The following is a 27,949-nucleotide window of genomic DNA, read 5'->3' on the forward strand; positions in this document are numbered from 1 at the left end:
GGAACTTCCATCTTAAATAATAAAAGGGTAATAATAATAATAATAATAAAAGGGTAATATGCAAATTAACCATCACTCCATCACAAAGCTGGCAGTGTCCATGGCATCCAGTCCTCTCAGCCCCACCCAAGTACCCCAGTCCAGGGGGGGCGGCCACTGAGAGTGGGCAGTGTGAGCAGCCAGGCGAAATGCTTGCTTCGTCACCGTGGTGACAAGGCAAACATTCCACCGGGGACACAGAGCGCCTCTGGGCAGCGGGGGTGGAGTGGCCAGGTGCTACAGAGAGCTACCGGTGCACGAATGTGTGTGCAGGGCTACTAGTATATAACTTGATAAAGATCATCAACAACTAGCATTATTCTCAATGGTAACAAACTGAATACTGAATGGTTATGAGGTAAGGATGTCCCCTCTCCCTGGTGTTATTGGGCCCTGTAACTAAAGCAGCCAGCCCAGTAAGCCAGAGAGGTTCAGAACATGCCCAAGGTCACACAGCCAGTGGTGGTACAATCAGGGTTCCAACTCAAGCAAGTCATGCTCCAAAATCGAGTACTTTTCATCAAGACACTGTGTTGCCTTCCTTACTTATACATGCAACAAGAACATGGCTTATCGCCAAAACCGGTTTGACTCAATGGATAGAGCGTCGGCCTGCGGACTGAAAGGTCCCGGGTTCGATTCCGGTCAAGGGCATGTACCTTGGTTGCGGGCACATCCCCAGTAGGGGGTGTGCAAGAGGCAGCTGATCGATGACTCTCTCGCATTGATGTTTCTAACTCTCTATCTCTCTCCCTTCCTCTCTGTATAAAATCAATAATATATTAAAAAAAAAAAAAGAAAAAAAAGAACATGGCTTATGCCCTAACCGGTTTGGCTCAGTGGACAGTGTTGGCCTGCGGACTGAAGGGTCCCAGGTTCGATTCCCATCAAGGGCATGTACTTTGGCTGCAAGAACATCCCCAGTAGGGGGTGTGCAGGAGGCAGCTGATCGATATTTCTCTCTCATTGATGTTTCTAACTCTCTATCCCTCTCCCTTCCTCTCTGTAAAAAATCAATAAAATATATTAAAAAAAAAAAGAACATGGCTTATTGGTTCCATACACTAAACATCAACAGTGGTTATCTACGGGTGATAGGATTCCAGATCTAGGTTTCCCCTTTCCCTACACCCTATATATTGTCTAAAACGAGTATATAGCTTTTAAAGCAAAAAAAAAAAAAAAAAGTATCTAAAAAGACAAATGCATCCATTACTTGAACAGCTTCTGCAATTTCTTCAAGTAATCTGCCAGATTTTTATTCAAAGAAAGAAACACACACACACACACACACACACACACACAGGAAATCCACTAACAATTTAACATTCACAAAATGCTTTGGGGGGAAAAAAAAGTCCTATGGTAATTTTGCACTCCATAAGCCCTTTTCTCTCTCCAACTTAGACTAAACCCACTTAGGAACATCAAACACTGGGACAAACACACTTACAAGCCTTCCTCCAAACTCCCAAACTAACGGGGCCACATAAACCAGCTGCATTACGTAGTTCAAAAATTCCAGTGTTAAACTCTTTCTGATCTGCAATCCTTCGGAAGAGACAATTTGGTGAAATATAACAATACTCTAGAAACTGGCCGAAACCGGTTTGGCTCAGTGGATAGAGCGTCAGCCTGCGGACTGAAAGGTCCCAGGTTCGATTCCGGTCAAGGGCATGTACCTTGGTTGTGGGCACATCCCCAGTGGGGGGTGTGCAGGAGGCAGCTGGTTGATGAAAAAAACAAAACAAAAAAAAAACCTCAATAAAAAATATTTTTAAAACCCACCTTTTAAAATATATATATATATATATATTCTAGAAACTGTTCAGGGTTTTCATTGCAGAAATCCCCATCCTAGAAAAACAAAATCATGCAACACAAATCCAATGAATATTTTAAAAATCAAAGTGTCCTTTTCAAATGCTGCTGTACTAACTCCAAGAGGTCCTTTCTATAAATAAGTCGATCAATATTCCCATCACATGCCCACCCATCATTTGCCGCCTCTCCCTTTGCCAGCAGAACTTTCCCTGGATTTCCGTACGTTCCATTCAGACCTCTTTCTAACGGAGCATCTTTCTCCACTGGCACGGTTTCAGGCACTCAGGCCTAAGTATGGCGATTAGCGTTCCGTATGCTCTGCACCATCTGACACTCTTGCACACATTTTATGGGACATCCCACCCAACAGCACAGTGTGTGGGATTTGGGTATCATGAGAGAGAAATGAAGGTGCAAGTGAGACTACCGACGGGTCAAGTCAACTCAGGAATCCAGAGCACGCTCCCTGCGGGCTCCTGCTGGCTCCTTCTGACGCTGTGGCTTCGCACATACATGCATTTGATCCAAACTCTGCACCAGCTCAGCGGCTCCTTCCAGAACACAGAGGCCAGTATCCCGCTAACGAAATCCAGGCCCGCCACAACGTAGGGCCCCACGGCTGTTTGCTCTGGTCTGGGAAAGCGCCTGCCTGTAAGGGTTTCAAAGAGCGTCTGTGCGATGGTTTACATACTTGGTCTGCAGGCTCCAGTGAGGTTTCCCAACTTCTCCCAAGAGCCGAGCCTGTAATTAAACGGCCGTGAAATGGTGGCTGGGGCCGCAGGGCACACGGGCAGGCTTAGGTTACAACGGCGGTGAAATGGTGGATAGAAATGGCCGCAAGCTCCAAGGCTGCAAAACTGAACTCCAGAAGAGCGTCGTTGAGCACGTTTTTAAACAGACACCCAGCCACAAGCCAGGAACTTTCGTGCTGATCCTAGTGAGGGTTAGGATAGCCGTGGTGGTCTCAATTCAGATCATAAAGCCTTACCTAGGTATCAAGTCATACACCAGAAGCTTTTTCTTTTTCTTTTCTTTTCTTTTTTTTTTTACGAAAATAATAATTACCTTTATTATAAAATTTGAGATTATTCTTTTTTTTTTTAATATATCTTATTTATTTTTTACAGAGAGGGATAGAGAGTTAGAAATAATGAGAGAAACAGACCAGCTGCCTCCTGCACACCCCCCACTGGGGCTGTGCCCGCAACCAAGGTACATGCCCTTGACCGGAATCAAACCCGGGACCTTTCAGTCCGCAGGCCAAAGCTCCATCCACTGAGCCAAACCAGTCTCGGCTCAGATTATTCTTACATCCCAGAAATTCATTTTATGATGACAATGTTGGCCTGGAGCCTCAATTTTGGAAGAAAATTGCTCAATAATTTGACTAAAATGAATATTTGGTCTACCTCTGTTATCATAATTTGTGTTGACTATTGGAGGACTGTAGTGTTAGCTGGCACCTTTCCAACTCCTTTTTATTTTTTATTTTTTCATTTTTTTTGTTAAGGTATTGTCTAGAAGCTCTGACTTTTCAAAGCTGTAAGAGACTACAGCACTTCAGTCTGTCTCCCAAGAAGGTAGCAAAGGCCTGTGAATGCTCATTCAAACGCCAAGTTCATTATACAATTAAGGGGATTCAAAGATTGCAAATTGATAACTCCTCCACTGCAAAATAAAACCGCACCCTAGCCCCCAAAAAAACCCATCAGACAAATTGTCTATGGCTTAGACCAGTGTGGTCGGCAAACTGCAGCTCGGGAGCCACATGCGGCTCTTTGGCCCCTCGGGAGCCACATGTGGCTCTTCCACAAAATACCACGGCCTGGGCGAGTCTATTTTGAAGAAGTGGCGTTAGGAGAAATTGAAGTTTAAAAAATGTGGCTCTCAAAAGAAATTTCAATCGTTGCACTGTTGATATTTGGCTCTGTGGACTGAGTTTGCCGACCACCGGGTTAGATACCGAGTTGGAAAGCTGCTCTCCTTCAGAAACGACAGGCAGGGCTTCAGATTACTTGAAAACGTGCCTATCTCTGGGGAGCGGGGGTGGGGATCATCCCTAATGCCCGGATTACGGAGTTAAGACTTGATAACAGCCGTCATTCCCTCGTGTAACACCCTGGAGAACTCCCAAGTAAGAGCTAACACAAACCATGTTGTCATATTTGACCTCTGCAGACTTCAAGAAATGGGTATAAGGTTGGAACTGCACTCTAAAATGGATTGTGGGTCCATAAAAAAAGAGGAGAGGGGAGAAAGAAAGATAAGGAAGGGAGGGAGGAAGAGAGAGACAGAGACATCAACTTGTTCCACTTAGTTATGCTTCATTGTTTGATTCTTATATGTGCCCACAACCTTGGCATTTTGGGACGATGCACTAACCAACAGAGCTACCCGGCCAGGGCCTATACAAATTTTTAATGGTGCCCTGACTGGTGTGGCTCAGTGGATTGAGCATCGGTCTGCGGACTGAAAGGTCCCAGGTTCGATTCCGGTCAAGGGCATGTGCCTTGGTTGCGGGCACATCCCCGGTAAGGGGTGTGCAGGAGGCAGCTGGTCGATGTTTCTCTCTCATCGATGTTTCTAACTCTATCCCTCTCTCTTCCTCTCTTTAAAAAATCAATAAAAATATATTTATTAAAAAGAATCTATTGTAGAGTTGGTGGAAAGCAGTTAAGGAAAAAAATCCCCCAAAAAGCCAAACAGCGTGCTAAATGAAGGCGGACTCCAATGAGGACCTGCCCCCAACAGTGACACTGTCAAATGAGAAAACCTAAAGGCCAAACCACGCCGCCCCCACAGCTTTCCATTCGGAGCTGGGCTACTGGGAAGCTCAGGATCGCAAGACTGAAGTGTGTGCAGGGATGAGGAGAACCAGGTACAAATGGGCCTGGTGAATGTTGATAAGGAAAATAAATAAACAACTAAACGCGGATAAGGAGTTTGACTTCATCTAGAGGACAATGAGGCCGCTCCAGGGGGTTCTAAAACCAGGAAAGGGGAAATGATCCCTGGAGTTCCTGATAACCGGGCGTGGGAGACCAGTAGGAGGCGCCAGAAAAAGCGAGCAAGGAATCGGAGAGGGTAGTGGTTACTTCAGGACTTGCTGATGGGGGTTGAGGTGGGTGGGTGCCCCGAAGACTTCTGAGACAAGGGGGGGGTTTGTTTGTTTTATTGATCTTATACAGAGAGAGATCAATCGTTCCCTCCCAAAGGTGTCCAGACTAGGGATCGAACCCACAACCTGGGTATGTGCCCTGATAGAGAATCAACCCTCAACCTTTCCGTTCAGGGTGCATAGGAGGATACTCCACCCAACCCCCCTCCCCCAGTCAGGGCAAGGGTTTTTTTTGTTTGTTTTTTTAAATATATTTTATTGATTTTACACAGAGAGGAACTGAGAGGGACAGAGAGTTAGAAACGTCAATGAAAGAGAAACACCGATCAGCTGTCTCTTGCACACCCCCCCACTGGGGATGTGCCCACAACCAAGGTACATGCCCTTGACCAGAATCGAACCCGGGACCTTTCAGTCCGCAGGCCGACGATCTATCCACTGAGCCAAACCGGTCCCGGCTAATCCTTATTCTTGAAAGTTTTACATAGGTCCCTTTTTTTCCCCATTGACCCGCCCCAGGCCTTCACCTATTGTCTGTGTCCATGAGTTATACAAAAAGGGTTTTGTTTTTATTTCTTTTTTAAAAATATATCTTATTGATTTTTTACAGAGAGGAAGGGAGAGGGATAGTCAGAAACATCAATGAGAGAGAAACATCGATCAGCTGCCTCCTGTACACCCCCTACTGGGGATGTGCCCGCAACCAAGGTACATGCCCTTGATCAGAATCGAACCCGGGACCCTTCAGTCCAGAAGCCCTATCCACTGAGCTAAACTGGTTAGGGCAAGGGTTTTGTTTTTAAATGAGGCTCTTTTTATAGCAGTCCACCTACTTCATCAACATCAGTATTACTGAGAAAAAAACTGGTTAAAACCGGCAAATTCCAGGAACTCTGTCCCCTCCCCGAGTGTGATTCGGTCCATCTAGAGTGGGACCCTACTGGGCCTTTTCTCACTCCCAGGCCCTCCCCAGGCTGCATTGTTAAAGTGGGGAGGAGGGGTGCGTTGTTTATCATGGCATGGTAAAGCGTTCATGATACTGCTGAGAGGATAATGGGAAAGCTTTTTCTACTCCTGAATTAACAAAAAATAACTTGATGGCCAAGGCCGGTTTGGCTCAGTGGATGGAGCATCGGCCTGCAGACTGAAGGGTCCCAGGTTCGATTCCAGTCAAGGGCATGTGCCTTGGTTGCGGGCTCGTCCCCGGTGGGGGCTGTGCAGGAGGCAGCTGGTCGATGATTCTCTCTCATCGATGATTCTCTCTCATCGATGTTTCTGGCTCTCTGTCCCTCTCTCTTCCTCTCTGTAAAAAATCAATAAAATATATTAAAAATTTTTTAAAAATAACTTGATGAACTTAAAACTGGATTGTTGAAGTTGTAACTTACAGCTATTTTAAACACCACAAGATCTGCTTCCACCAGAAAGCAGCTAAATAAGTACAAGGGTGCCCTAGCCAGTTTGGCTCAGTGGATAGAGCGTCGGCCTGCGGACTGAAAGGTCCCAGGTTTGATTCCAGTCAAGGGCATGTACCTTGGTTGCGGGCACATCCCCAGTGGGGTGTGCAGGAGGCAGCTAATCGATGTTTCTCTCTCATCAATGTTTTTAGCTCTCTGCCCCTCTCCCTTCCTCCCTGTAAAAAATCAATTATATATATATATATATATATATATATATATATATATATTTTTTTTTTTTTTTTTTAAAGCTGTTGTGAGGATTACATAAAGTAATTTGCAATGCCTAGCCAAGGAGGCATTTCATAAAGATTAGCTTTTACATTTTCAAAGAGTTGTTTTGAAGAACAACCAGGGACCTCCACTTATAGCTCTGGCCTTGAGTGCAAACCTCATCCTAAAAAAAAAAAAAAAAAAAATATATATATATATATATATATATATATATATATATATATACACACACACACACACACACACACACACACACAGAAATGGCAGTCCTGTTCTCTCTCCAGCTCCTAGAGGATCTGTACTTGACTCCACAGGCTCCCTAGAGGCCAAGGGACACAATTTAGGGGGAGGGGGTGGTTGAACTTGGATGGGAAAAAATACACGTCTTTACTTTTTATGAGTCAAGATTTTTTCTTCAATTATACTGCTAAAAACACACATTACCAACCATATCTGGCCATTGTCACCAATAAAACCACAGCTTTTATATAAATTTTCTCCGCTCGCTTTCGAAATAATGGCCTGCTGCTAGGTCATTTTATTTAATGAGTTACTAAAGCAGCACATGTTACTATGCCACACGTTTTATTACATTTTTAAATGTGCAAGTTGCATTTTTAAAAATTGGGTTATCTTTTTTTTTAAGTTGCCTAAACCGATTTGGCTCAGCGGTAGAGCATCGGTCTGCGGACTGAAAGGTCCCAGGTTCGATTCCGGTTAAGGGCATGTACCTTGGTTGCGGGCACATCCCCAGTAGGGGGTGTGCAAGAGGCAGCTGGTCAATGTTTCTCTCTCATCGACATTTCTAACACTCTATCTCTCTCTCTTCCTCTCTGTAAAAAATCAATAAAATATATTTTTTAAAGTTTTATTTTTTTATATTTTATTGATTTTTTTTTTTTTTTTTTTTTTTTTTTTTTTACAGAGAGGAAGGGAGAGAGATAGAGAGCTAGAAACATCGAGAGAAACATCGACCAGCTGCCTCCTGCACAGCCCCCACCAGGGATGTGCCTGCAACCAATGTACATGCCCTTGACCAGAATCGAACCCGGGACCTTCCAGTCTGCAGGCCGACGCTCTATCCACTTAGCCAAACCGGTTCCGGCAAAATTGGGTTATCTTATACATTTAAAATCTTGTTCTGAGATGAGCTCCACAGGCTTCCCTTATGAGGGCCAAAGGCACAAGAAGTTAAGAACGCCTAGCCCCGTGGTGGACAAACTGCAGCTCGCGAGCCACATGCGGCTCTCTGGCCCCTTGAGTGTGGCTCTTCCACAGAATACCACAGTCTGGGCGAGTCTATTTTGAAGAAGTGGCGTTAGGAGAAGTTTAAAAAAATGTGGCTCTCCAAAGACATTTCTTTTTTTTTAATATATTTTATTGATTTTTTACAGAGAGGAAGGGAGAGCGATAGAGAGCTAGAAACGTCGATGAGAGAGAAACATCGACCAGCTGCCTCTTGCACGCTCCTCACCAGGGATGTGCCCACAACCAAGGTACATGCCCTTGACCGGAATCGAACCCGGGACATTTCAGTCCGCAGACCGATGCTCTACCACTGAGCCAAACCGGTTTCGGCTCAAAAGAAATTTCAATCTTTGTACTGTGGATATTTGGCTCTGGTGACTAATGAGTTTGCCGACCACAGCCCTAGCCTAAACCTTCTGTTCTTAATCTATAATAATAAAAGGATAATATGCTAATTAGACCTGACGTCATTCCGGACGTCCTTCCTGGCAAGCCGGAGCAGAGGGTGCCAGAGGGAAGCCAGTGCCCGCAACCGGGGGAAGGAAGGCCTACTCTTGCATGATTTTCGTGCACTGGGCCTCTAGTTTATTATAAACAAGATTTTTATTATGAAACGAATTCATGAATGAGGGACGCAGTCATTTCGCCCTGCTATATAAAGAATCCATCAGTGGTCCAACAGACACACTTCACAGCATCAGCCAGGTTTTCCCACTCCGGACTCATCTTCAATTCTTTTTCTTTTTCTTTTCATATATTTTATTGACTTTTTTACAAAGAGGAAGGGAGAGGGATAGAAAGTTAGAAACATCAATGAGAGAGGAACATCGATCAGCTGCCTCCTGCACACCCCCCACTGGGGATGTGCCCGCAACCAAGCTACATGCCCTTGACCGGAATCGATCCCAAGACCCTTGAGTCCACAGGCCGACGCTCTATCCATTGAGCCAAACAGCTTTCGGCTCATCCTCAATTCTAATTAATGCCAATACGGGCCTTGTTTTCCCCTAGTGCACTTGAGCTAGCTTTCTGCTTTTACCAGAACACCCATGGGGCCCACTTAGCCAGCACTTATCAAACATCTATGATGTTCAGAACTGTCTCCAGAACACAGACCCTGGAGATCTGCCTTCGGAGATGCTCCCGGCCCAGGGGGCAGATGAACATCAAAGAACTGATGGACCTTCCAGGGCCAGCTGGCCAGCCAGAGGCCGCGCTCTGAGAGGGCATCTGTGTGCCCGCATGCTGGCTGCCTAGCGTGTCCGACTAGAAACACACAAGGCCTCCTCCGCCGGTACAGAGCTCCTTAAGCTATACACACGGAACATGTTTATTCTTGCTATCCTCTCAGGTTGAGAAATCATCAAATGTTTTCTGGGCTCAAGAGTCCTCAGAGGCCAGTACTTCACTTGCAAGATGACCAAGGATGGGACTTTTATTTTAAGCAAACATTTAAGGTTCCGGGTCATCTCATCCGCCAGCACGCTCCGAAGGCATCCCCAGGCCCAATGTGGAGTTGCCCTGAGCGGCCAGTGGCTGTTACTTGGTTACCTCCTGGCTGGCATTGGTAACCAAGTTATAGGGAGCCACAGGAACAGAACGAAATGCTTCAAGCTTCATTCCATGAAAATCACATCACAGAACTGCGGGATTAGGAAAAAAGACTGACAAATGGGAAAAAGAACATAAATCACGGCTCCACAGGCTTTGACTCACCCTTGAGTCACAGCAACTCCTCGTGCCAAGAGCAGTATACTTGGGCTCATTATTCTCAATTAAAATAAATGTTTTTGGAGACCTCACAGGTGGTGGATGGCTCATAAAGTGCCCTTTAATGAAAACCAAAAGAACTTACAAGGGCCTAGTCTAGCCAGGCCCCTTGATTTTACAAGGCTGGATACCCACTGACAAGTGAGGGTGACATGCCTCCCCCCGTATCAAATGATGGGGGGCCTAACCGGTGTGGCTCAGTGGATAGAGCGTCAGCCTGAGGACTGAAGGGTCCCAGGTTCGATTCCGGTCAAGGGCATGTACCTTGGTTGCGGGCACATCCCCAGTAGGGGGCGTACAGGAGGCAGCTGATCTATGTTTCTCTCTCATCGATGTTTCTAGCTCTCTATCCCTCTCCCTTCCTCTCTGTGAAATATCAATAAAATGTTTTAAAAAAATAAAAATAAATCAATAAAATATATCTTTCAAAAATGATGGGGGGGAATACAGTAAGAATCAGACTTCTGTTACTGCCAAAACACTCATGTAGGGACTCAAGATCTAACATAGATGCATGCGTACACACATCCCCTTCCTTAGAATTATTCCTTTCTAGAATGTTCTTTGCCGTGTCATCAAAACTTTCTCAACTTAAAGATTAACAGGCTGGGAGTGAAGAATCAATGGCCGGGAATACGCCTCAATCTTTTCCCCTTTACCTTCTCTGGGCACAACTAAATTATTTAGATGTCACTTTCCCACCTTGCCAACTCTGAACTGCCAGTTCCTCCTGCTCCCTTCCAAACTGCACATCCGTAGCTCTCTCCCTCTCTGGCCGGTGCCAGGCAGTGTTCAAGTTCTCTCACTTTTTCCTCAGTTATATGAAGGTTTCCCCCACTTTTTCAAGAGAACACAGGAGCAGCCACCATTCCGGCAGGCGAAATCCGAATTAAGCCAAAAGCTGTGCCGGCTGCAGGCAGGGACACACACCAAGTCAAGAATCTTTGTGCCTCATCCAGAGAGGACCTTCCTTACAGCCTAGAAACTCATGCTAAGTCCGGGTGAGTGCTCACAGGTGCTTGCTACCATCAGGGTCACTGCCTACACTGGTGGTCGGCAAACTGCGGCTCGCACGAGCCACATGCGGTTCTTTGGCCCCTTGAGTGTGGCTCCTCCACAAAATACCACGTGTGGGCGTGCACGCACAGTGCGATTAAAACTTCGTGGCCCATGCACAGAAGTCGGTTTTGGGCTCTCCAAAGAAATTTCAATCGTTGGACTGTTGCTATTTGGCTCTGTTGACTAAAGAGTTTGCCGACCACTGGCCTACACTCACCTCTTAGCACATAGGTATTCCTTCCTCCATCCTCACTCAACCTCCTCACCTCTAAATTGAGTATTATATACAGCCCGGCCAGTATGGCTCAATGGTTACGGCTTGACCTATGAACCAGATCACAATTGGATTCCGGGTCAGGGCACATGCCTGGGTTGCGGCCTCGAACCCCAGTAGCTGGGGCTCGAGGCAGCCAATCAATGATTCTTCTAATCGATGTTTCTCTCTCTCCCTCTCCCTTCCTCTCTGCAATCAATAAAAACATATTTTAAGCCCTAACCGGTTTGGCTCAGTAGACAGAGCGTTGGCCTGAGAACTCAGGTGTCCCAGGTTCGATTCCGGTCAAGGGCATGTGCCTTGGTTGCGGACACATCCCCAGTGGGGGGTGTGCAGGAGGCAGCTGATCGATGTTTCTCTCTATCCCTCTCCCTTCCTCTCTAAAAAATCAATAAAACATATTTTCAAAAATATATATATCATATATAATATATGATATATATAATATTTATATATATTATATATTATATTTATATATATTATATATATTATATATATAAATTGAGTATGCTACAATCTTCACTAAGCACTATCAGCTTTAACAACACCTTAGCTATCTCACACCCCACCAGCCACATTCCCGATCACCATTTTACCTCCGGATTCCTCCCAGCAGGCTCCACTCCCTCCATCCTCACCTAAGAAACGTGGGAACTAAAAAAAAAAGCTTTGTTTTCCCAGGGCACTTCCAGACCACCCAAACACAATGAGACGACTTAGCAACCTCGCGGTGTTTTATGGCAACTCCCTTGATATTAAATAAAAGCCCTATGAAGTCTGCACTGTTCTCCCTTCCCATACCCCCATATATTTAAGGGGGGGGGGGGGAGATGAGACGCAGGAGGAAAACCAAGGCCAAAGTCAAACGCAGGGCCAATCGTGAAGGGCAGGGCGCAGACCTAGATCTCCCTCCAGTCCTAAGGTATTAAGTCCCGTGCCTTCCAGATCCTTTCATTTGGGGAAGAAAATGCAAAGTGCTCCGAAGTTCAAAAATCGGGAAGAGAAAGTGAGAGAGCCAATGGTCTCAATGGTGACAAAAAAGGCTGATGCGTCCAATCCCAGGAAAACCCTGGGAAAGCGGGATGTGGACGCGATGCTCCGAGGGCCACGCGGGAGAGGCAGACCGCAGTCCGCAGCTCTCCCAGGTTTAACGCCATGGGAAAGCCAGGCCCGCGGCCCTCCCCTCCCCTCCCCCACGATGGAAGCACCTAGAGAAAAGCCTGCAGCACACCGCTCCCATCCCCGTTCCCGCACACGGTCCCCGGTTCCCCAGCCCTCGCTCCTGGTCGCCTCTCAGGCTCCTAAGCCTCCCGATTCGGGGAGATCGGGCTCGGATTCGGGGAGATCGGGCTCCCGCGCCTAGCCCTCCCGCCACCCCGCCCCACACAACACCCCACATCGTAATCATCGTTTCCTTTTCCCGTCGCCGGTCCCTTTCCGGGGGATCCATCTCCCACGCCGCCGCCTAAGAATCCCGCCAGCGCCCAGCGGTCCTTCCCGGGCCCCGCTCCCCGAGGGGAGTCCCCATCCCCGCGGGGAATCCACCGCCGCGGAAAACAGGAAAAGGTCACGCGGGCGGCCCGCGCCCTCCACGCCTCGCCCCGCCGCCGCCCCTGCACCCCGCCCCGTGGCTGTCCCGCCTCGGGGGCGTGGGGGGGGCTGCTGAGCGACCCGGGCCCTGGAGGGAGGCTTGGCTGGGAGGAGGCGCCCGGCGCGGCCCCCACTCCAGGCCCGGGGACGGAACGGGGCGCGATCGGGGAGAGATCGGGGCGCGATCGGAGCGCGGCCACCCCACCCCCCGCCCCGGCCGCCAGGGCACATGGCCCCGCGGGGCGCATTGTTCGGCCGCGGCTCCCGGGGCGGCGGGGGCGGCGGGCAGGTGGCGGCCGCGTGTCCTCACCTTTGGCGCCGAGCTTGAAGTCGAGCGTGCTGTGCCGAGCTGCTGCCATAGTGCGGCGGGGCCCTGGGCCATGCCTGGGGGGCGGCCGCGGGAGACGGGGGTCCGCGATGGCTGAGCCGGCGGCTGTGGGCTGCGGCGCCGGGAGGCCGGGGATCGGGGGGGGGCGGGGCCGGCGGGAGCCGCCCGGGGCGCGGGGCGGGGCCGGCCCGCCTCCGGGAGGAGGAAGCGCGGACGCCGCGAGCCCCGAACTCGGAGCGGGGGGGGGGGGGGGGGCGGCCTCGCTGGGGCGATGGGGAAACGTGGGCGCCGCGCTCCCCGCCTGCGTCGCCAATGGCCGCGCCCCGCGCCCGGGATCGGCGGCCGCTCCCGCCATCCGTTAGGTCACCTTAGGTTTAAACGGCGCGGCGCGGCTACGGGGGGAGGGGGGCACCCCCCCGCTGCTCCCACACCGGCCCCCGAAGCCGAGGCCCCTCCGATTTCCCGGCCAAGGGAAGAAAATAAAATGCTGTCCCCAAGTACCGCACTGCCGCCTTCTTAACTCTTCCCAGGCTCCCCTTAAGCGCCTTGGGGATGGGATGGCCATTCTCATGAGCCAGGGTCCCTGTGCGTTTCAGGACCGGATAGAAGGACACCTGGGCATTGAAGTTACCCACATTTTTAGGCAAAACGAGAACGGGGGGGCGGGGAAGTGAGGGGAGAGCGTTGTGAACGTGGATCTGGGGAATTACAGATTCTGGAGCTGCGCCTCCATCCCTGACGCTCCATCCGCGGCAGTGAGCCCACCCGCTCTGCGCTTGTCTTTGGCTTTGGCGTGGCTGGTGTTCAACAAGATGTGGTAAAGGAAACAGCAGCAATGGCTGTGCGTTACAGCTCCATCCTGCCATCCCTCTTTTGTGCCTGTCTTGCCTCTCGACACGTGAATTGCTGTGCTGGCTGGCCAAATTTGAGATCAGGGAAATCTCATGCCTCCACAAAGCCAGAAGAACCTAGCATTAAACTCGTCTCTCCTGCAGGCAGCCACTAGTCCTGTTTTGCTGAAATCTTTCACCTTTCTTTCCTTCCTTTCTTCCTTCCTTTTTTTTTTCCAAATATATTTTCATTTATTTTTTTTACAGAGGAAGGGAGAGGTTTAGAGAGCCAGAAACATCCATGAGAGAGAAACATCGACCAGCTGCCTCCTGCACACACTCCCCACAGGGGATGTGCCCGCAACCAAGGCACATGCCCTTGACCGGAATCGAACCTGGGACCCTTCAGTCCACAGGCCGACGCTCTATCCACTGAGCCGAACCCGCTGGGGCTATCCTTCACCTTTCTACAAGAACTGAGCAATGTCTTCACAAGTTTTCATCAACACACCGTTCTGTTAAGAACGGAATTCCCTTTTTAGCATTAATTTCTTTCCATCCACAGCCACCTGTGTGCTCTGTATGCTTTCCTTCCTTCTGTGGTTCCCAGGTTCTCAGTTGCCTGTAGCTACTCTCGCTCAGCTTCCGGTCCTTACACTGCAGCCTGCAGCTCCTGCTTGCTTCATGGGGTACTCTTGGTTCTTGCTTTCCTCCGGAGTCAGGTTACTGGGAACACAACTCGTCCTTGGCCACACTGAATGGCATTGTGGCTCCACCGAGTCTCAAGTGTGCCTCTCTCTCCCCACTCAGCAGCAGGGTGGGCCTCTGGGGCGCATAACCTGGGCGGTGGCACACTGTCAAGGGCTCGGAGGAGCCTGTGCTTGGTGGAATGCTCTCGTTTTGGAACAAGGAGCCCTGTGTCTCTGTTTTGCGTCGGGCCTCTGAGTTATGTAGCCAGTCCTGCTCGGCAGCTTGTGTCCTGCCGTGCTCGGGCCTCACCTTGCAGAAGCAAAACAGACAGAGGTGAAATGCCTTGAGCTGATTAGCCCCAAACTAATCGGACAGGACAGCCGGAACAAAAGTGGAATTTAACAAAAATGCATCAGAATGTGCAGAACATCGGAGATCAATGGGCCTCTACACTGAGTGGCCAGATTATGATGATCTCTGAACACATAATAATCTGGCCACTCAGTGTGTGTGTGTGTGTGTATATATATATATATATATATACACACACACACACACATATATATATATATATATATATATATATATATATACACACACATTATTTATATATATATATTTGGCCTGGTGCATGAATTTGTGCATGGGTGGGGTCCAGCCAGCCTGGCCAGGGGGAGGGGACATGGGCTGTTGGACGGCCTGCCTGCTGGTTGAACTCCTGGTCCAGGGGACAATTTGCATATTCACCTTTTATTATATAGGATATACACTGAGTGGCCTGATTATTATGCGTTCAGAGATCATAATAATCTGGCCACTCAGTGTGTGTGTGTGAGTGTGTGTGTGTGTGTGTGTGTGTGTGTATATATATATATATATATATATATATATATATATATAATTTTTTTTTTTTTTTAGAGGCCCAGTGCATGAATTTGTGCATGGTTGGGATCCAGCCAGCCTGGCCAGGGGGAGGGGACATGGGCTGTTGGACGGCCTGCCTGCTGGTCGAACTCCTGGTTGAGGGGACAATTTGCATATTAGCCTTTTATTATATAGGATATCCACTGACTGGCCAGATTATTATGCGTTCAGAGATCATAATAACATGGCCACTCAGTGTATATGGAAGGACGTTGGGGTAGCTTTAGGAGTTACTGTAAGTGTCCTCAATGCATGTGTCACCTACCCATGACACAATCCTGGCAAGGTTGTTAAAGGCAGGACACGGACAGGAACCAAAGGATTGCTCTTTAAATCCCTCCTGAACTATGAGTACCTACTTGGATCCTGGAACCTGTTCTCACTGCCTGGGTTTTATAACCTAGGCCCCGGGCTTCACGGTTAGCTACAGGATGAATAATCCCTTTGATTGTGGGAATTGCTTGTTAGTTTCTGGAAATTGCCAGAATCCTGCAACAAAAAAACAAGAGAGACCCAACTACAGCCTGCATTCTAGAAGCAACCTCCTAATCAACAGGATCTTGGCAATGGCGACAATGTGGATGTCGTGGACCAGTGTCCTCTGAACCCACCGCATCTGCTCGTGGCCAAAACGGAGGCCCCAGACAATCAGTGTGGCCCCTGCTGGCACACGCTGTCTTGTAGAACATAAGCAGTTCCCCAGAATGGCCACATCGAATAAGGCCATCCTCTGAGCAGCCAGGGACAAGACAAAAACAAGCCCACTCCATGCCCTAGCTGGTTTGGCTCAGTGGATAGAGCGCTGGCCTTCGGACAGAAGGGTCCCAGGTTCAATTCCAGTCAGGACCACATGCCGGGTTACAGGCTCGATCCCCAGTAGGGGGCATGCAGGAGGCAGCAGATCAATGATTTTTTCTCATCATTGATGTTTCTGTCTCTCTCCCTCTCCCTTTCTCTCTGAATTCAATAAAAAAAATACTTTAAAAAAGACCACTCCAGAATCATGTCTGAACATGGAGACATGTGAACCTGAACCTCGTCTAACCACAAACATCACCAAACATTCTGCCAATCCTGGCTAAGTGACGGCTCCTCCTTCCCCTCCCCCTCCCTCTCCCCCTCTCCCTCCTCCTGTAATATGTATTTTATTGATTTTTACAGAGAGGAAGGGAGAGGGATAGAGAGTCAGAAACATCAATGAGAGAGAAACATCGATCAGCTGCCTCCTGCACCGCCCCCACTAGTGATGTGCCTGCAACCAAGGTACGTGCTCTTGACCGGAATCGAACCCGGGACCTTTCAGTCCACAGGCCGACGCTCTATCCACTGAGCCAAACCGGTTTAGGCGATGGCTTCTTCTTTACCCATCACAGCCTCTGCCTAGTCTTCCTGCTTCCAGATGGCATCGATTAAGGCACCCAATCATGGAATCACCCTGCCCCCAGCCCTGAGCAATGCCCGGCGTCCTTAGATGCTCCCCCCAAACACCTAATCCGGGCCCAATCCTACACGTGGGCCTTCCTGACACCCTCTGGCTGTGATGCCCCACCGTGCCCCACCGTGTGCGTTCTCCCTCCCTGAAAGGTGTTCCACTCCAGGTGTGTTCCTGGGGGTATGTGAGCAGAGGGCATTGCCAATAGTGACTAAAATGAAGTCAACGCTGAAGGTGAAAAACCATAGGTTTGGTGCCAAAACTCACATTCGCCGGGACCCACCTGCTTAGTCAGCCCAGCTTGAACATCTGCAACAGAGCTGTTGTGTTTTCATTGATTTCAAAGAGGAACGGAGAGGGAGAGAGAGCTAGAAGCATCCATGATGAGAGAGAAGCATTGATCAGCTGCCTCCCGCACGCCCCACACTAGCATGGAGCCTGAAATCCAGGCATGTGCCCTGACCGGGAATCGAACTGTGACCTCCTGGTTCACAGGTCGAGAGTCACCCACTGAGCCACACCAGCTGGGCTGCAAGGCAGCACCAGTGATGACCAACCAGGAAGAAGGACGTCAAAACGGGAAAGAGCCCTCCGTTCAAAAGGAGAAGGTGGTCGAAGCTGGTTCGGCTCAGTGGTAGAGCGTCGGCTTGGGGACTGAAGGGTCCCGGGTTCGATTCCGGTCAAGGGCATGTACCTTGGTTGCGGGCATATCCCCAGTAGGGGGTGTGCAAGAGGCAGCTGATCGATGACTCTCTCTCATCGATGTTTCTAACTCTCTATCCCTCTTCCTTCCTTTCTGTAAAAAAAAAAAAAAAAAAAAGTCAATAAAAATATATATTTAAAAAATCTCAACTAGCTGAAACCGGTTTGGCTCAGTGGATAGAGCGTCGGCCTGCGGACTGAAAGGTCCCAGGTTCGATTCCGGTCAAGGGCATGTACCTTGGTTGTGGGCATATCCCCAGTAGGGGGTGTGCAAGAGGCAGCTGATCGATGACTCTCTCTCATCGATGTTTCTAACTCTCTATCTCTCTCCCTTCCTCTCTGTACAAAATCAAAAAAATATATTAAAAAAAAAAAAGAAAAAAAGAAGAAGAAGAAGAAGAAGGTGGAGGTGTCAGAAACGGGGAGGCAGAGTGCTCACTGGACACTGTCAGAGGCCAGACGCCAGTCATCGTGCACTGTCCCCAAGCTGCCTAGTGAAGAGGGGCCTTCAGCAGCTGCACCTGCCATCAAAGCCGGAACTTTCGCTTTTACTGTTTTTCTTTTTCTCTTTCACCAGTCCACTTGGGACCCTTGGCGACATTGCGCCTCCCTGCCCACTGTGCGCAGCTGTGGTGAAGTCACTTCCTCTCTGTAAAAGCCTGGCCTGGTTATTGGGGTGCAAGTGGCTGACAGACATCTGGAGGACTCCCCGCCACTTTGCAGATGAATGTGGGCTTCCCCAGCTAGTTAAACACGATCTCTCTCTCTCTCTCTCTCTCTCTCTCTCTCTCTCTCTCTCTCTCTCTCTCTCTCTCTCTCTCTCTCTCCTTCTCCCTCTCTGAAATCAATAAAAATACATTTTAGCCCTAACTGGTTTGGCTCAGTGGATAGAGCGCCGGCCTGTGGACTGAAAGGTCCCAGGTTCAATTCTGGTCAAGGGCATGTACTTGGGTTGCAGGAACATCCCCAGTGTGGGGTGGGCAGGAGGCGGCTGATCGATGATTCTCTCTCATCGATGTTTCTAACTCTCTATCCCTCTCCCGTCCTCTCTGTAAAAAAATCAATAAAAAATATTTGTAAAAAACAGCTCTGACCAGTGTGTACAGTGGTTAGAGCATGGGCCCATGAAACAAAGGGTCTCTCATTTGATTCCTGGTCAAGGGCACCTGGGTTGCAGGTTCATTCCCTGGCCCCAGGCGGAGCATGTGCAGGAAGCAACCAATCAATGTGTCTCTCACATGAATGTTTCTTTGAGTCCCTCCCCTTCTTCCACTCTCTAACAATCAATGGGGAAAAAATATCCTCCAGCAAGGATTAACAAAATAACAAAAACAAGCAAAACAACAGGAAATGCCAATGACAAGCTACAGGTGCCACTGTCAAATCAGGAAGAGGTGTGGCCCTAGCCGATTTGGCTCAGTGGATAGAGCATCAGCCTGCAGACTGAAGGGTCCCGGGTTTGATTCCGGTCAAGGGCACATGCCCAGGTTGCCGGCTCAATCCACAAAAGGGGGCTTGCAGGAGGCAGCCCATCAATGATTCTCTCTCATCATTGATGTCTCTCTCTCCCCCTCCTCTCTGAAATCAATAAAAATATTAAAAAATAAAAATAAAAAAGAAAAAGAACATGGGCCAGTCTGACTCCAAGTCAGGAGAATTTCTAATCTATCCTGTTGCTGCTCAGTACTGGGAATGAGAGCAGGGGGTGGGGGCGAAAGCACTGAATGGTTCATTTAAAACACCCTCATCCTGCATGCAGACAATTGTTGTTTTAAGGAAAGAGGAGAAGAAAAAGAGAGATTACATTCTGGCATGCAAAGGCAAAACAATATTTTTTTTCCTGTTCCTGGATCCCATTGCAGCTTCTTCAAAGCAAGTGAATTTATGCATGTTGACACAGCTCTTATTTTAAACTCTTCTCTGGCTCAGTTTTCAGCTTCTTCCTCTTGGCATTGCCAGCCCCATGACTCCCCTCTTCCAGTCTCAGAATCTGCCGGAAATCGTTATGCAGCAGTTACTGTGTTTTTTTGTTTTGTTTTTATTTAAATTTCTTTCTTGATTATGGTATCACATATTTGTTCTCATCCCCCCATTCCTATCCCATACCCCTCCTCACGTATGCCCCCACCCCCCTGTTGTCTGTGACCACTGGTTAGGCCCATATGCATGCACACAAGTCCTTTGGTTGATCTCTCCCCCTTACCCCCACCCTCCCCTACCTCCCCTGAGGTTTGACAGTCTGATCACTGCTTCTCTGTCTCCGGGTCTGTTCTTGTTCATCAGTTTATGTTGTTCATTATTTCCCCTAGATGAGTGAGCTCACGTGATACAAGAAATACACTTATAAGAACCGAGAATGAGACCAGCCATAATGGTTATGCTGAGAGGCAAATGATTCAGTCTGTAGTGAGCTTCTTTCTGGGCCAACAGTTCTTTTGAGTCCCAATTTCAATGTCAAACAGTTCCTTATGTGTACATGTCAGCCATGGTATTTCAGTTCTGGATGGTGGACAAATGGTGGTGATGCAGGTCCGACCCTCTCTGGTTTGGTCCTGGGCAACCTGCAGTGATGTATAACTGCTGTCTGCTGGTATGGCGAGGCGTCGTCAGCGTCTTCCATCTCTGGACTGCTTCTCTTCTGTCTTCATGGCTGGAGCAGTCCTGTCAATTCCTCTCTGTTGAGCAGTTGCCGTTAAGATCCACACCACAAGTGATAATTCGGTCCTTCCCACCATAGTTTCTTCTGGTTTTAGAGTAGACTACCTGACATGTCAGCATGTTAATCATAAGGATCTTAGACTTTAAGGAAATGTGAATATTGATATTTTAAACGTATGTTCATTAGGGAGCACCCTTCTAGTTGCTAGATGGATGCTTCCCGATTTATGATTCATTTAATAAAACCAATTAGATTTTCAAAAAATAATAAAAATATGTTCATTGAATCAGGAAGTTTGTCCTTTAATAATCTTAAACCAGCCGAAACTGGTTTGGCTCACTGGATAGAGCATCAGCCTGTGGACTGAAAGGTCCCGGGTTCGATTCCGGTCAAGGGCATGTACCTTGGTTGCGGGCACATCCCCAGTAGGGGGTGTGCAAGAGGCAGCTGATCGATGATTCTTTCTCATTGATGTTTCTAACTCTCTATCCCTCTCTCTTCCTCTCTGTAAAAAAAAAAAAAAAAAAAAAAAAAAAAAAAAAAATATATTAAAAAATAATAATCTTAAATCACCATTTTTTTCTAAATTATTTACAAGTATGTAGTTTTCTCATTTTTGTCTGAAATAGATAGTAGATATATTTTAATCTGACTATACCTATTGACATAAAAGCTCCATAAGTGAAAATGAATGTATGTTATTTTTTTAAATATATTTTTAATAATTTCAGAGAATAAGGGAGAGGGAGAGAGAGATAGAAACATCAATAATGAGAAAGAATCATTGATCGGCTGCCTCCTGCACCCCCCACACTGGGGATCGAGCCCGCAACCTCCTGGTTCATAGGTCAATGCTCAACCACTGAGTCACAGCAGCCAGGCAAACGTATGTTATTTTAAACGTGCTTCCTTATAAAACACCGGGTTATTGAACTTCAGCTGTTTGCAATTAATGAAAAATAATTTTGAAACTTCCCATTAATATGCTTTTGCAAAAAAGAAACATGTACTGCAATGCAAGACGCCTGCCAAACGGGAAAAAATAAAGCTGAAGAATGTTCCGTTGTTGTACAATTAGTAAGAGAGAGGGATAGAGAGTTAGAAACATCGATGAGAGAGAAACATCGATCAGCTGCCTCTTGCACACCCCCCACTGGGGAGATGCCTGCAACCAGGGTACATGCCCTCGACCCGAATCGAACCTGGGACCTTTCAGTCCGTAGGCTGATGCTCTATCCACTGAGCCACACCGGTTTTGGCTCAATTCAGACTTCTGCCTCCTCAGCAAATCTTTCTTAAATGCATTTGGTCATTTCCCGGAAGCCCTCTTCTATTACCTCCACTTGGGCCTTTATTCGTTCTGTCCTCCACAGTAATAAGTGGCTCCCTGCAGTTCATGCCCCACGGGCTTCGACAGTCATCTTTCCAGAATGCAGTTCTAATGACATAACAACTCCCCTGCTACAGCTCTCCAGTGCCAATTGCCTACAGAAGGAAGTTCAAATGCTCTGTCTGGCTTCAACACTTTTCGCAATCTGACCTGAGCCTTCTTTTTCTCACGCAGCTCCAATGAATCCTCCAAAGACACAGGCTCTAACCCTGCTAAGTTTCTGCAAGGCTCAGACTCACCATGGTTTTTCCCTACCCAGTGATGTTAAGAAAATTACCCAAAATTTGGGATTAAGATTTTTTTTATCAAATAATAAAAGGATTACTCCATGCTCTTTCCTCGCTGTACTGGAATATTCTCAAATAAGTACTCCTATGTAACATAATGCAGAGCACTGCTGTCCAATAGAGCCATATAAACAATTTTAAATTTTCTAGTAGCCACATTAAAAAATGAAATAAAAGCCCTGACCGGTTTAACTCAGTGGATAGAGCACATGTGTCAAACACAAGGCCCGTGGGCCAAATCCAGCCCGCCAGGCCTTGCAATGTGGCCCGCACCGCGCTGTCATCACTGCACCCCGCTGTCAGTTTATGACATTGTCAGTTTATGACTGTTCAGTAAACGATTCGGCCCGCGATTTAGGCTGGATTTTAGATTTTGGCCCCTTCTCTGATTGAGTTCAACACCCCTAGGATAGAGCGTCAGCCTGTGGACTGAAAGGTTCCAGGTTCAATTCCAGTCAAGGGCATGTACCTTGGTTTCGGGCACATCCCCAGTACGAGGTGAGCAGGAGGCAGCCAATCAATGATTCTCTCTCATCATTGATGTTTCTCTCTCTCTCTCTCTCTCTCTCTCTCTCTCTCTCTCTCTCTCTCTCTTTCTCTCTCTCTCTCTTTCTCCTTCCTCTATGAAATAAAAAAATATAAAAAAGAACTAGATTTAAAAAAATAAACAAATAAAAAATAAAAGAATTGATTTGACTTTGCAGCAAAACAGGTCAGTTTCAAAACCACATCTGTACAAGTTAAATTCACTAATTTAGTCAACTCAGTATTCTTAATGTTAAATTCAAAGAAGCATTTGTCTTATTTGAAAAGCATTTCTAGATTCATCACTATAAACAAAGCATTCTTCAAAAGTTTACTTACAATATTTACAGCCAATATACCTAATGCCATCTATTATAATTAGTTTTCTGCATATTGTTTCATGTTAGAAAAATGTATAAAATCAATATTATAAATAAAATCAATATATTTTATTTATTTTTTACAGAGAGGAAGGGAGAGGGATAGTTAGAAACATCAGTCAGCTGCCTCCCGCACACCCCCTACTGGGGATGTGCCCACAACCAAGGTGCATACCCCTGACCAGAATCAAACCTGGGACCCTTCAGTCTGCAGGCTGACACTCTATCCACTGAGTCAAACAGGCTAGGGCTCAATATTATTGATTAAAATCATGCAATGTTTCAATTTCAACTCTTATGCCTGTCTAGCTAAATCATAAATATGCTTTTCCTTTCTGTAGAGCTCACATCTATCTTTTTCAGATGCAGTGTTCTATCCTTAAGAAAAGGTAAATCACATTACCAACTTTTTTTTTTTTTTTTTTTTTTACATTACCAGCTTTTTAAATTAATGGGCATTTGGCAAGCACTCCTTTTGTTATTGTTCACAGCACAGTCCAACTTTGTAAAGCTTTTTGTTTGGCAATAAACGAAAGATCATTACATTCACTGACTACTGCTTTCAACAGTTCCATAAATTGGTGATGAGTCATAAAATGTGTATATATACGCTGACCAGTTTTAGCCATCGTTTCCATGATACCTTTCAGAAAAGTGAGCACAAATGTTTTTGTTTTGTTTTTTAATATATTTTATTGATTTTTTTACAGAGAGGAAGGGAGAGAGATAGAGAGCTAGAAACGTCGACGAGAGAGAAACATCGACCAGCTGCCTCTTGCACATCCCCTACTGGGGGTGTGCCCGCAACCAATGTACATGCCCCTGACCGGAATCGAACCCGGGACCCTTCAGTGCGCAGACTGATGCTCTACCACTGAGCCAAACAGGTTTCAGCAGGAGCACAAATGTTTTCAGTGTGTGTCACAAGCGGCACAAAGTCGCCAGAAAAACATCAGTCTCTTGTTTTAACATTTCAACAGATTCAAAATCTTGACCTCAGAGCTGGAGCACCATCTGTCAGGATATATTGTTTTATATCCAACGAAGGTTCTTCTTTGACAGATGTAAAATCTCTCACAGCATAGACTCCCATGTGGGGAGGGGGAAGGGTCCGCTCCTGTGAATAATATTTTGTTGTGCCTAAATTGTGAACAAACTGAGAACACCCCTTTCTTTCCAATCTGGGCCTGGCATAAAGGCTCCCTCAAAGGAGGGTGGTGATACAGAAGTGGGCCATTCTGCCATCAATGAGGTAGTGACCAGCTAACACACCATGATCATTCACAAGCGCATCCATAGAATGGGTTTCAAGAAGCGGGCGCTCAAAAAGATCCCAACATTTGCCATAGAGAAGTTAGGAACTCTCGACATGGGCATTGATACCAAGCTCAACAAAGCTGTCTGGGCCAAAGGAATAAGGGATGCCCCACGCCATATCCAGGTGCAGTTGTTCAGAAAATGTACTGAAGAGGAAGAGTCACCAAACGAGCTCTATGTGTTCGTCACCTACGTACCTGTCACCACTTTCAAAAATCTACTAACAGTTTGTGTGGATGAGAACTAACTGCTGATGGTCAAATAAAGTCAGTAAAACTGCAAAAAGCACTGACAATGCCTTATAAAGAGGATGAGAACAACAAACCCAGCGCATATTTCTCTCTATCTGTGCCTGCCACCCACCCTGAGTTTTAGAATTCATTGTGTATCCTTCTCTTTCCCTCTAGCCTGTGAGCCCTGGAAGCTAAAGCTGTTTTATTAACATCTGTGGTTCACTGCCTAGGATGAGACTGGCATAGGACAGGAAGAGTGGGCATGCTACTATAAATATGTGAGGAATGAATGAAAGAATGGGAATCCCGCCGAAACTGGTTTGGCTCAGTGGTAGAGCGTCGGCCTGTGGACTGAAAGGTCCCAGGTTCGATTCCGGTCAAGGGCATGAACATTGGCTGCGGGCACATCCCCGGTAGGGGGTGTGCAAGAGGCAGCTGGTCGATGTTTCTCTCTCTTCGACGTTTCTAGCTCTTTATCTCTCTCCCTTCCTCTTCTCTGTAAAATATCAATAAAAAAATATATTAAAAAAAAGAAAGAATGGGAATCCCATGGGATCTTTTCTTTTTTTCCATGCATGTACAGACTTAGGCCCCTGCTATGTGGCATTTATCCTAGAACATCTATAAGCTTGGGATATAAGGGGACTATGATCTTATTGGATATCATGAAAGCAGAATTTAAAAGACATGAAACCAAGAAGACAACCTAAACCAAACCAGCTATAGCCATACTGTAGTTATTTATATGATCCCCACGTATATCATAGAATCCTCAGAGTTCATCCAGCCTAGTGTTTATTAAACTACTAGGGACCCAGTGCACGAATTCATGCACCTTGAAAGGAACTGTGGGCGGTGAGGCTGCTGTAGGCACTGGGGCAGATCTCAGTTTAGACCTGACTAGTTTTATACAGTGGGACATTCATCCTAACTATGAAACAATCACATTACTGTGAAATTGAGAAGCAGTGTCCTTAGTAGATTTCTGTCTCAGTGGGCACCGGATCCTAACTTCATCCGAAAAGCTTAAAAGAAAAAAACTGCTCTTTGCTTTTTTCTTTTTCCAAATCCCATGATTTGAAGATCAGAATCACGAGTTGGCAAACCTACAGAGTTTGCAGCATTCTGTTTCAAGCAAAGATGCTGTTAAACTACAAATAGAAGCAAGTGTTTTCATCACAGCTGGGTTTCCAGCTTGCCTACCATCTGTGGAGCCCACCTGCTGGGTAATCAGCCAATAAGTGCTCACTTTCTCTCTGTATTCTTGTGGCATTAAGGCAGGTACTTCAATGGAGAAAATGTAACTCTGAAAAAAATCAATAAAATATATTTTTTTTGAACCTCGGGAGCAGGGTTCTTCTATTGTTGTTGCTATGGTGGGCTTAAGTTCATGTAGCAAGAGTCACTAAAGAAAGAAGATGAGCCCTAACCGGTTTGGCTCAGTGGATAGAGCATCGGCCTTTGGACTGAGGGGTCCCAGGTTCGATTCCAGTCGGGAGCATGTACCTTGGTTGTGGGCACATCCCCAGTGGGGGGTGTGCAGGAAGCAGCTGGTTGATGTTTCTCTCTCATCGATGTTTCTAACTCTCTATCCCTTTCCCTTCCTCTCTGTAAAAAAATCAATAAAATATATATTTTAAAAAAACAAACAAACCTGGATTCCATTATACACTATTTACTGATTTGCTTAATCCTAGAATGCATAGGAAGTAGTTTCAGGCTTGCAAACTCAAGCCTATGCAAAACAAGCGTTCTTACTGTAGTTCAATATTCAGTATTAGAGTGCTTTAGCCTAAGGGCGTGCAGCCCAAATTCTGGGTATCAAATTACTTGGATTCATGCCGCCTCCCCAATGTGATTATGTTATTTGAAAAAACTCTTCAGTTAATGTGTTGGTTTGTATTCAGTTGTAAGATCCTCTCAATTGTTATTTTAAACCACTGAATTCAACAGTGGCTTATCATGCAACAGTGGATAAGCCAGACCCCATGATATCACATCACAAGGCACTTGATGTCAGTTGTCCCATTATCAGTGATGAAAAGTTGGATCATTTGCTTAAGGTTTTATCTATCAGGTCGCTCCATTATAATGAATAAGTAATCTGTGGGGTGTCTCATCTTCAGTCGGCCTGGGGACTGAAAGGTCCCAGGTTCGATTCCGGTCAAGGGCATGTACCTTGGTTGTGGGCATGTCTCCGGTAGGGGGTGTGCAAGAGGCAGCTGATCGATGATTCTCTCTCATCGACGTTTTTAACTCTCTATCCCTCTCTCTTCCTCTCTGTAAAAAAATCAATAAAATATATTTAAAAAAAAAAAAAAGAATATACTCAAGCTGGGCTGGCATGGCTCAGTGTTTGAACTTTGACTATGAACCAGGAGGTCACAGGTTTGACTCCCGACCAGGGCACATGCTCCATCCCCAGTGGGGGACATGCAGGAGGCAGCAGATCAATGATTCTCTCTCATCATTGATGTTTCTGTCTTTCCCTCTCCCTTCCTCTCTGAAGTCAATTAAAAAAAACCCCCAAGAATATAGTGAAGTACCCTATATTCACAAAAAAGCAACCTCCCTTTTCTAATTCTTTGTTTTTAAGCCCAAGTTCCTTGAGGAAAGTGTGCTGAGTTGAGAGATGACAATTATTTGAAATCATTTTACATATTTCAGATAAAAGATTCCTCACCATTAAAATAAAGAGATTAGACTAAGCCAGGGATTCTCAACCCAGCTTTAGGAAATCAGTGAACTTGAAAACCATTTCCTCTCCATTTTCACTGATCTCTAACAGAAACGTTTCCTGCCATTGCAAATGTAAGTATCAAACTACGGTTATGTTAGCAGGACCTGTGCCGCCTTGTCACCAATAGAAATCACAAATACTTTCCTATCACATGACAACTGTTGATACCTTGAAATATAATTCATATTCATTGTCACTTAAAAAGCATGGTAGTTATTAGACTGCTGCTAGATCTTGTTATTTAATAGATCAAATAGAGAAGTATGTGTATCACACGTTTATATTTGATACCTTGGTAACCATGTTTTCATGTAATTGATTTCCTTTGTACTCTTATTTATGATGTTTTATGCATTCAAAAACAATATTTTGAAAAGCCAAACGGAAAGGGCCCGCGGGCGCTTTAAAAAAAAAGTGTTGAGCTCTTGGACTGAACACTATCACGTCGTCAGTGCTCACACTGGTGAGTACACAGGATTTCTTTCCATCCCTCTGGCAAAACGGCTCCCAGCTCAGATAATGATCTCTGTGACAAGGTTACGCTGACATTTTGATCGTTTCTTATCTGCCCTCAAGTACCACCACCTGGCCCACAGCTGAAACAGCCTTTCAACCTTTAACCTCTACCTTTCCAACAAGCCCTTCTTTAGAAATCACTCTTTCATAGTTTCACAGCAAAATGTCAGAAAAAGCACCAGGAACGGAACCAGGAACCCCATTTTACCCCAGCTCTGCCATCTGATCCCGGCAAAGTCATTTAACTTCTCTGAACCTCCTCTGCAAACACAGCTGCAGGATCTTTAAAATCTCAAGGTCCAAAAAGTAAAAAATAAAAAATAGATAAAAATAAAAATAAAATAAAATCTCAAAATCCCCTTCTCGGTTAAAAAATGCTACCT

At 46.5% G+C, this 27,949-nt stretch overlaps 1 protein-coding gene across 1 annotated transcript in view; it reads right to left on the minus strand.

Moving 5' to 3' along the window:
- SMS (spermine synthase) overlaps nucleotides 1-13,110 on the minus strand; it is a 58,413-nt gene extending 45,303 nt beyond the window's left edge. The window contains exon 1 of the mRNA XM_084869708.1: nucleotides 12,924-13,110. Coding sequence (XP_084725834.1) covers nucleotides 12,924-12,972 — 49 coding nt within the window. The 5' untranslated portion in view covers nucleotides 12,973-13,110. The remainder of the gene's footprint in view (nucleotides 1-12,923) is intronic.
- Between the last annotated feature and the right edge of the window lie 14,839 nt (nucleotides 13,111-27,949).

The sequence above is a fragment of the Pipistrellus hanaki genome, assembly GCF_964339955.1.
Source record: "Pipistrellus hanaki genome assembly, chromosome: X".
NCBI lineage: Eukaryota > Metazoa > Chordata > Mammalia > Chiroptera > Vespertilionidae > Pipistrellus > Pipistrellus hanaki.